Below are 9,677 nucleotides of genomic sequence, written 5' to 3' on the forward strand. Positions count from 1 at the left end.
AATGAGGGCAACGACGTTCCCATAGCCATAGGCGTACAAAGTTGACACGTTCCGAGATCTAGAACCTGCCCCTATGATTACACTTAACACGAAGTTTCCCATTTATTTATTACCACTATTTATTTCAAAAATTGAAAGTTTCAAGTTTTAGGCCACACAATAATAGAAGGAAAAATTTAATTGTAAATATAATTACGTATTAAAATGTATATTAATTTAATATAATTGATTAAAAAATAAGTTTTATTAAAAATAATATTAATTTAAATTTTGAATATGAAAGAATTAGTATTGATATGTAGATTAATACGTGATTTTGTTTATATGTAATAAAACTCGTAATAGAATATTCCAAATCATTTAGAGGCTATTCTTAACGTATTTCATCTTATTTTATTTTATTATTATAATTTTTTTAAATTTTTGTATAAAATATATTAAATAATTTGACATTTTTAAATTTCAATTTAATTTTTTTAAATATTAAAATAATAAAAATATTAAAAAATAATATTTTAATAATATTTTATTCTATTTTTATTTAAAACCATTTCAGTCTATTTTACTATCTAAATAATTTCTTAGACGAGTTGGAAAATGGATGAGAATCACATTTCATCCCAAGATTTTTTATTTATTTAATTTTTTTGAACTATACTTATAATCTTATCGTAACATATTAAGCAAGTCATGGCGATGATTAGATTCATGATTTTATCTATGAGAATTAAAGCCAATATTTATGTATTTTTTAAAGCAAAATATTAAATAAATTTAAGAAAAATTTATAGAAAATTTACTTCTTTACATATTAGTTATTGATAAACTGAAAATTATGAAATTTTATAATTTAATTAATAAAATGAGTCTTATAAGTAAAATTGTAACTATCTGTAGCATTTATTTTTTAAAAAATTAATTCTTATATTGAATTCAGTTTAGAAATTTATGTAATTATATCTATGTATCAAAATAATTAATTTATCCTAATCTCTTTAATTTAATAACAAAAAAAATTGGAGTATGATATACTTATTATGCAAAAACTATTATACCTAGCCTTAGAGATCTCTTTTGGAATTTTTAAAACAACAAGAATCAATTAAAAAAATAAAAAAATAAAACCCACAATCTATATAAACATATTTTAAGTATTTTATAAAAATGTTATCATATATTTAAATTTTTTAATCTGAATTATAATACATTTTAATTAATTAACTATTTAATAAACACATAAAATTATTTAAAAAATAATAAAAATTTTATGTACAATCACTTTTATGTATGTTTTTATACATTTCATTGATGCGATTGACTACGTATTAAAAAAATTAATACAGCCAATTATATTAATAGAGTATTCAAGAAATACGTAAAAGTAATTTTTTTCATATGTAGCTAATTATATCAATAAAGTGTATAAAAAATATATATAAGTGATTGTTTGTAACATTAAAAAAAAAAAAGGAAATTGAAATCCAAACATATTTTAAAAAATAAAACTCTGATTTTTCAAGACTTTTATTTCACAATCATGCATATTTTTCTGTGTTTTTGTTTTTCCCTTCCTGACCTGTCATATAAAAATCAACAAGAAATTACAATACTGCAGCCGCCGATTCCCGAGTCCAACCGCGTCTGCTGTATTGGGTTGGTTTGACCAACGATTCCAGAGTCTCTCCTATAGAAGGACGGGAAGAGAAATTCATCTATCTGTTCATCATTTCAAAAGTCAAAACAGTACCAAAAGCCAAACCAACCGCTCACCCCCCTCTCACGATAACTACAACAGCGACGAAAACAACCGAATACCCTCTCTCTGTCTCTGCGTGTCTGAAATCTCGAGGCTTTTTTTATTCTAATTCACTCTCTTTTCTGGGTTGTCGGGTTCTTCCTTTTAAATCTTAGATTATCAACAAAAAAACAGAGCAGGAAACAGTCTTGGCTGTGATGAGTACGAATACTGCATCGTCGAGCTCGGCGGCCGCTGGATCGGCGGATGCTTCAGCTCCCAGGAGGAATTCCAAGCGACCCAAGTGTAATTTCCTCTCAAAAGTTTTGTTTTTTTTTCATGGTTCTTTGTTTGCAGAGGTTTGGTCTGTTTCCTAAATATCCACTTGCAGTTTGGTAGATAAGTTTCATCTGTTTTGCTTTTTCGATTTGTAATTAGATACTTTTTATTGAGTGAGTTTTAGTTCCAAAATTCACGAATATGTCTTTTGACTGTAATTGGGAGGAACCCAGATGAATTATTTATCAAAAACCTTTCTTGGTTTATTTTGTATTTTTTAGGATTTTGTGCGATATCAGTGTCTTTATCTTCCATGCGATGTGTCTGATTGCGTTAATGAGCTCGGTTTTCGCCTATCTGTGAGCCTGTGAGGGTTCTGTCTGCTTTGGTTTGTTAAATTAACAATTTTCTGTTATGGATCGGAATTATCTGTGCCTTGTTTACTAGTACAAACGCACGTATAAATTATATACGTATATAGGAATCTCTTTAGGCTTGTGCTTTTACTTAATTTTGTACCTAAAGTGCGATTTAACTTTCTATTCATGTTTATCTTGGTTTTATAGTTAATAGTTTGGCTTTTATTCTTGTAACTGGTTGACCTGTTCATCTTTCTTAAAAAAATAACTGCCCTGAAGTATACAAAATGAACACCAAAGCAGATCTAGAGAAGGAGACAAGAAAATCATGAAAAATTAGCCAATTAAAATCTAAAGCAGCTACCTGAAGGGATAGAGCATCGAGAATGAAACTGCTTTTAGAAGTGCCTTCAAGGGAAGTGGCTTCTATCTTGAGGTGTAAGGACTTATGTCGAACAGTATCGATACAAGAAAATGTCGAACAGCGAGCATCCCTTTGTTAGAAGGTGACCTAAAAATCTTATCTTCACCTTCAAGACATAATCTAGTAGAGTTCAAGAGACTAAAGAACTTAATGTAAGCACCAACCTCTCAGTAATGAGTTTCTTCGAAAAAAATTCCACCAGGGGGAACCACTGGAGAACTTCAATAGATTGACCATTAAAACACCTAGCACATGCTCAATACTGTACACTTCTTGAGGGCCCTTTTACCACACCATAAGTCATGTTAAAACCAAGTCCTAGAGCTATCGGCCACCATAAGTTTAGTATGACTGGAAAAAATGCCATCCTCTTTGATATTTTTTCCATAACTCCACACCATGTGACCTAGGTACCTCACCAGAATATCACCCACCCCAAGCATAATCAAATTTAGACTTGAATTAGTAACATTTCTAGTGTACAAGATGGATGCCTATGAACTCAGTAAAATATATTGAGATAACCCAAGTTATTTTAATCTAATCCTAGAACTGGTTTATACCTATCAAGTCTTTTACCATTCTTCTTGCTTGGAATTTTGAGATTTTCTTATATTTATGTCTTTTCAATGAATAAATTAGTTTTTTCACAGCTGGAACGTTCCAAAATACTAATCATATTAATTGTAGGTCTGCTTATGATTAATTGTGTTTATTTAATGCTGGTGTTTTAAGCTGCTTATAGGCTGATCTAGATGTCTTCAAGCTAAGGTAGTAAAGGTTGGCTAGTTTTTGAAGGCTTTGTCGAATAAATGAAACTTTGAGTAGGGGTGACAATTGCATGGATTTTTTTTAATTTACTGGTTTTATCCATTAAAGCACTTGGGCTATAAGCTCAAAGGTTGCAATCCAAGTACACAAGAAATATACAAGAGGAAAAACCCAATCAGCATTAAAGCCAACGAAAAAGAGTGCAAAAATGTACAAAGTTAGAAAAATCAATGAGGGCATTAACAGAACACCACTCAGAAAGTGACCTTATGTTGTAAAGCTGAACTCCTCTTCTCACAATCTTTGGAACTTCAGGCATTTTGTTTTCTCCAAATGCTCTACAATATACAAGAAGGGATCACATTCCAAATAACATTAAGGTTGTTCTGACTAAAGCTTCCTTTCCAAGATGCCAAAAGCTCCACCACATATTTAGGCATAACCTAGTTTACTCCAAACGTCTTAAGGACCAAGCATTACAAATCTCTTGTAATATTGCAATTGAGAAAAAAAAAATGTTGCAATGGGGAAGGTGCTCAGCAGTTTGCTAATTTCATTCATATATGTAATACCTATCCATTGCTACAATATGATGCTTATGAAGGTTATCCAAAGTGAGCTTTTCCTAAAAGATGCATTCCACCAGAAACTGACACCGTTAAAGGAGCCCTGGATCTCCAAATGCTCTTCTAACGGAAAAAGAAGTTAAACTTTAGGAAGGAGGGCTTTGTAAAATGATTTAACCTCAAAAGATTTTCTTTTTGTAGAACATTGATCAGCAGTATATGCTTAAACTACTTTAGAATCTTTGCTGATATTGCTAAAGTACTTTTTTACGACCTCTGAAACTTGGCTGGAATTTTAACGGACTAACGAGAGCTCCATTTACAAAATTTCAGATTCTAGGTTTACTCAGCAGGAACTTCCAGCATGCAAGCCAATTCTTACACCAAAATGGGTGAGCGTTGTAATTGCTTGTTTTAGTATCTGGCAGGGGACATTATCAGTATGCATGACAATCATCATTAACATAAATCTCTCTGTCTCCACCCCCCTCCCCCTTCTCTCTCACTCTCTCTCTCTCTCTCTCTCTCTCTCTCTCTCTCTCTGTGCAGGTGATTTCAGCATTCCTTCTTGTTAGTGTTGTCTTCATTCCGATTGGAGTTGCTTCCTTGTTTGCTTCCCGGGATGTATGTCTAAGCATGACCCAATCTTTTGTGGTTTATTTGTTGTTCCACATATAGTTTATTTGGAAATCTGTTTCCTTTTATCAGGTTGTTGAAATTGTTGATCGGTATGAAACTGACTGCATACCAGTGGCCAATAGAACCGATAAGGTCAAATACATACAAAGCTCTGGAAATAATATTTGCAACCGAACTCTAACAGTAAGCTTCCTCTGGAACAAGTGGTCATTTATGCTATTGTTTTTCTTTAGTTAGAGGGCTATTCCCACTGCTGTAATTCTTCAGCAGCTATGGTGGTAGTAGTAGGGGATCTTAGAAGCTACCATATCATCTCTGGCATGTAATGTTCTTATGCATGCTGTTTTATTTTTTATTTTGATAAGCAGGCATACTGTTTTATTTATATTGATAGTCTTGAATCCTGAGTTTACAAAATTGAAAAAATTATTTTCTTTTATCATTTAAATGGAAGGTACCGAAGCGAATGAAGCATCCTATATATGTGTACTATCAACTTGACAATTTCTATCAGAATCATCGCAGGTACTCATCCCGTGCCTTTGTCATATCTTCCAAATGTGCTTAATATGATTGATGCTATATAGAGTTATAGCATCTAAAAAATCTTGTAGTTGTTCTTGTGAATAAAGATGACGTGGTGCAGGAGTGCACCTTCTTCTTATTTGTTTTTGTGACATTGTAATCTTAAACTGTAGCCATTGTTAGGTACCAAAAAGGAGCCACAATATTTTATGTTTTCAAATAGTATGAAAAACATCACAAAGACTTGTTTGTTGGTGCTTGAGAATTGTGTATATCAAGTAAGCATGTGTGGGTGTGTTACCTACCCAAAACAAAGTGTCTAGTTGTGTTGTGGGTAGGTGTGTGGGGCTGTGTACATGAGTTTGGGCTTTGAAGAGCAACTAAGCGTGTCTACGATCTTTTGATATCATGTCTCTTTGTTCTCCCTATTCTCCCTACTGGGGTGCTTTTTTCTTATATATGTCCTGTGTACTTGGGTTGCACCATTTTGTGCTTTTTATAAAGTTGATTTATTAAAAAAAAAAAAAAAAAAAATCCTAGGGGACAAAGCTGGGCATTCACACAGATAGCTCCCCCTTGCCAAGTGTGCTTTCCATATTGATTTAGTAGTAGTTCTCTCTCATTGACAGATATGCGACCACGTAGTTTTCATTTATAGCACCACCATTTTTTTTTGATTGAAATTTTATCCCATGTTTGCGTACTTGGTTGGGATCAGAATCATTGGATCCTACGTGAGGCACTCCACCACAAATAAAGTCTTCGGAAAAATTAGATCAAATGATAATATTTGATAACTCCTGTAGTATGACACATCGAAGGAAAAAAGTTACATGCCTTGTTGACTTGAGAATGAAAGAAAGTGTCTGGCATTGTGGTACCCTATATGTCAGCTTAGGGAATGAGGGCAGCTATGTGCTACATCAATCTCATATCTCACAATTTTTTGGGGGAATATAAATTTAAAGAGAAACACATCAGGCAGGGGTAGGAACCCCCAACAAATACCCCAAGATCTAGCTTCTCCTAGTTTGGAACTTGGTGTTCTCAGTTGTATACTTTCTGTGTACTTGGGCGATGCCTTGTTTCAATAAAATTTTATTTTGCTTATAAGAGAGACACCCCAAGATCTCACCTTTTGCAATTACATCTATATATTGTGAACTTTTATTTTTTCCTCTTAAAATCTTTTTCCAGTATCTTTATACTTGGTTCTTAAAAGAGTTCACTTTTGGTCATTACGAATGGATTTATATAATGTAGGTATGTAAAAAGCCGAAGTGATGCACAGTTGAAATCAAATTCAAGTGCTGGCGATGTGAGCTCTTGTAAGCCTGAAGATATGGCGAATGGGCAACCAATTGTTCCTTGTGGTCTTATTGCTTGGAGTTTGTTTAATGACACATATAACTTTTCACGCAACAACCAGGGATTGACTGTGAACAAGAAGGGTATCTCTTGGAAGAGTGATAGGGAGAACAAGTTTGGCAAAGATGTCTATCCTACCAACTTTCAGAAAGGAACTCTTCAAGGTGGTGCCATCCTTAATTCCAGTATACCAGTAAGCCTTCCACTACTTCTAATCTGGTAGAGTTGATGTATGACCGTTATCATATTTGTGCACAATAGTTAGACTTTCTGGACCAAATGGATCATTTATATTCATTATTGAAGGGAAAATGTGTTCCATTACGAGGGGATGTCACTCCAGTATACAGGATCTGTGCAAGAGGATTTCCTGACCAACCAAAAGAACTAGACTCTTATAGGTTAAGATAGCTAAAAGTTCTAAAAGGGAAAATAATAAAGAAATAAAGCTGGTATGAACATAATGCAAATTAAATAATGATCTAAAAATTCATATTGAGTTTATGCGTTCCAATTGCATATCCCACAGAAAGAAAAAAAGAAAAAAAGAAAAAGGCTCTATGCAAAGGAATTTCCACGTGTCAATTTTTTTTTCTTTTTTAATTCCTGATGCCACATAACCTACTTAGGAACTGTTCTCAAGATTACTTTACCCCAGCACCGCCTTTGAGGATTCATGGCCATTTTTGTCAGAATAATTTTACGAGACGAATTCAAATGCACAATTTACCTCTAATTGCCCTTCACCTTGTTTTATTTGAATGGCTGCTAGGTGTAGTTTTTGAGTCTTGCCTAAATTTGCCTCATTCAATGTGGCTTACCTGGTCAGATCTGTTTTGTGTAACAGTTGAGTGAGCAGGAGGACCTCATTGTCTGGATGCGAACCGCAGCTCTGCCAACCTTCAGAAAGTTGTATGGGAAGATAGAGGTGGATCTCCAGGCAAATGATATCATACAAGTGGTATTGGAGAATAATTACAATACATACAGCTTTAATGGCAAGAAGAAGCTTGTGCTTTCTACAACTAGCTGGCTTGGTGGAAAGAATGACTTTCTTGGCATTGCTTATCTCACTGTTGGCGGGCTGTGCTTTGTCTTGGCTCTGACTTTCACTGTAGTGTATCTTGTTAAGCCAAGGTAAATTTCTTAAACACGTACTCAGCCTGTTATGTAAGCCTCTCTATAAGAGTGAGGCTGTCGGTAGGTGGCCCCATGTGAGCTTTCCTATTTTGCAGCCTAATTTATTGTACGCGTGTTTGACTGGTCACTGGGAAAATATGCTAACAGAACTTAGCTTGTAATTAGGCTTTTCTTGTATACTTCCTGTGTACATGGGCTTTTCCTAATTACGTAGATTAATAAAATCTCTTTCTTTCTTAACAAGAATAAAAAAAAATAAAAAACATGCTAGGGTCAACTAGTGTTCCATGCCTAATTGCCTTAGCATCCAGGTACTGCATAGGTTTAAACTTGTCGGATTTGGTGAAATGAAAAGTTAACTTTTCACCTCATTCTATCCACAATCGCAAAAGGATTTGGGCATGGCCTTTTGATCATGGAACTTATGAGGCTCTCAACTAGCTGCTAGGCAAGCATGTGCAGTTGTTATGTAGAATGCATCAAATGTAGGCACATAGAAGCTTTGAATATCTCCATCCACCCTGGGGCCACTAACCAATCTAATAAAATAAACAAATAAATAAAAAGGAATGAAGAAAGATTAATAAAAAGCTTCCACTTTGGCTAGTGTATCCATATTTCCTTATATAACTCCTCATCCTTTGTAGCATCTCTGTTTCTGTTATATGAAGATACATTTCTTCTCCGGTATATCTTACTGCTAGTTTTTGTTAGAAGTATATTTATTTTTTATAAGTGGTCTTACGAAAAAATGTATATATTTTTCTTTTTAAAATTAGCAAATATCCTGTGTAATTCTCTAGGGTAGGTTCATTTCATTGGCCCCAACCCAATAATTAAAAAATGCCCCATCATCTTATTGTTCTTGTGGTTAATTAATCCAAGATATTGAAGCAATGGGAATACATGACAGAAGAAATAAGTCTATGTCAATGCCAATTTCAGTCAATGGGAAGGGTAGGTTGGATAAGATTTTGTCTGGATGCTTAAAATCATTGTGCCATGCAGTTTGTGGATCTTAGGGAATTCCTGGGCAAAATGGTTATCTTGCAACTTATCTTTCTGTTCTCTCTATTTTCAGGAGACTTGGTGATCCTTCATACCTGTCATGGAACAGAAATCCGGGAGGGCGGTAGAAAGTTTCTGGACCGCTGTTGATGCCTTGTCTCGCGCATTTCGCGGTGGACAATGTTTTATGATGTAATATTATGTGCACTTTACACTTGCGTGAACAGCACTGAGATTGTTGATAAATTTTCTGGATATATATGCAACAAGCTCTTTATTTTAAGATACTGTCAATGTTTTCGAATTTAAACCATTATTGCTCTTTAGGTTTTATATGTATGTATCTCTATATGATTCTTTATGGTGGGATCTCTGTATCATGTTCTTATGAGAACTTTGAAAAAAAGTGATGCCCGTATTCTGCTCATAGCTTCTTATGGTTGCAGATTGCAGCGAGCCAGCGACATGAATGATCATGGAGCGCTGGAATAGGTGTAATAAAGTCATCTTTGTTCTTTGGCCAGGTTTATCAAAAGTACATGAAAAAATTGGAAGGAAAAGGACCATGAAAATGCATAAACATGATAACAAAGAGTAATAGCAAAGGGGCCTAAAGTTGGGAAACTATATTGAAATACTAATTAATTGGTAAAGCTCACAAGATCTCGTCAACTTAAATATTTTTGGACCTTGAATTAAAATCTTGACTCTACCATGTAATGCATCCACATGGGAAAAATATTGAAATATAAATTAAATAATTAAATTAACTTTTCCCATCTATTGCTGGAGGCAGTGACAGAACAGTATGAAAAGCTCCTTCCTAGGGCTCGGTACGTTTTTCATTGCGGCGAAATGCGAAA

At 34.0% G+C, this 9,677-nt stretch overlaps 1 protein-coding gene across 1 annotated transcript; it reads left to right on the forward strand.

The window, feature by feature from the left end:
* Positions 1-1,613: 1,613 nt before the first annotated feature.
* LOC122280823 (ALA-interacting subunit 3) lies at positions 1,614-9,127 on the forward strand. Its single transcript, XM_043091868.1, has 8 exons — positions 1,614-2,041; positions 4,468-4,526; positions 4,684-4,758; positions 4,843-4,956; positions 5,228-5,298; positions 6,562-6,859; positions 7,514-7,803; positions 8,888-9,127. The coding sequence occupies exons 1-8, from the start codon at positions 1,954-1,956 to the stop codon at positions 8,940-8,942; spliced, it is 1,050 nt and encodes a 349-aa protein (XP_042947802.1). The 5' UTR covers positions 1,614-1,953; the 3' UTR covers positions 8,943-9,127.
* Positions 9,128-9,677: the final 550 nt, after the last annotated feature.

Source organism: Carya illinoinensis, chromosome 11, assembly GCF_018687715.1.
Source record: "Carya illinoinensis cultivar Pawnee chromosome 11, C.illinoinensisPawnee_v1, whole genome shotgun sequence".
In the NCBI taxonomy this organism is placed as follows: domain Eukaryota; kingdom Viridiplantae; phylum Streptophyta; class Magnoliopsida; order Fagales; family Juglandaceae; genus Carya; species Carya illinoinensis.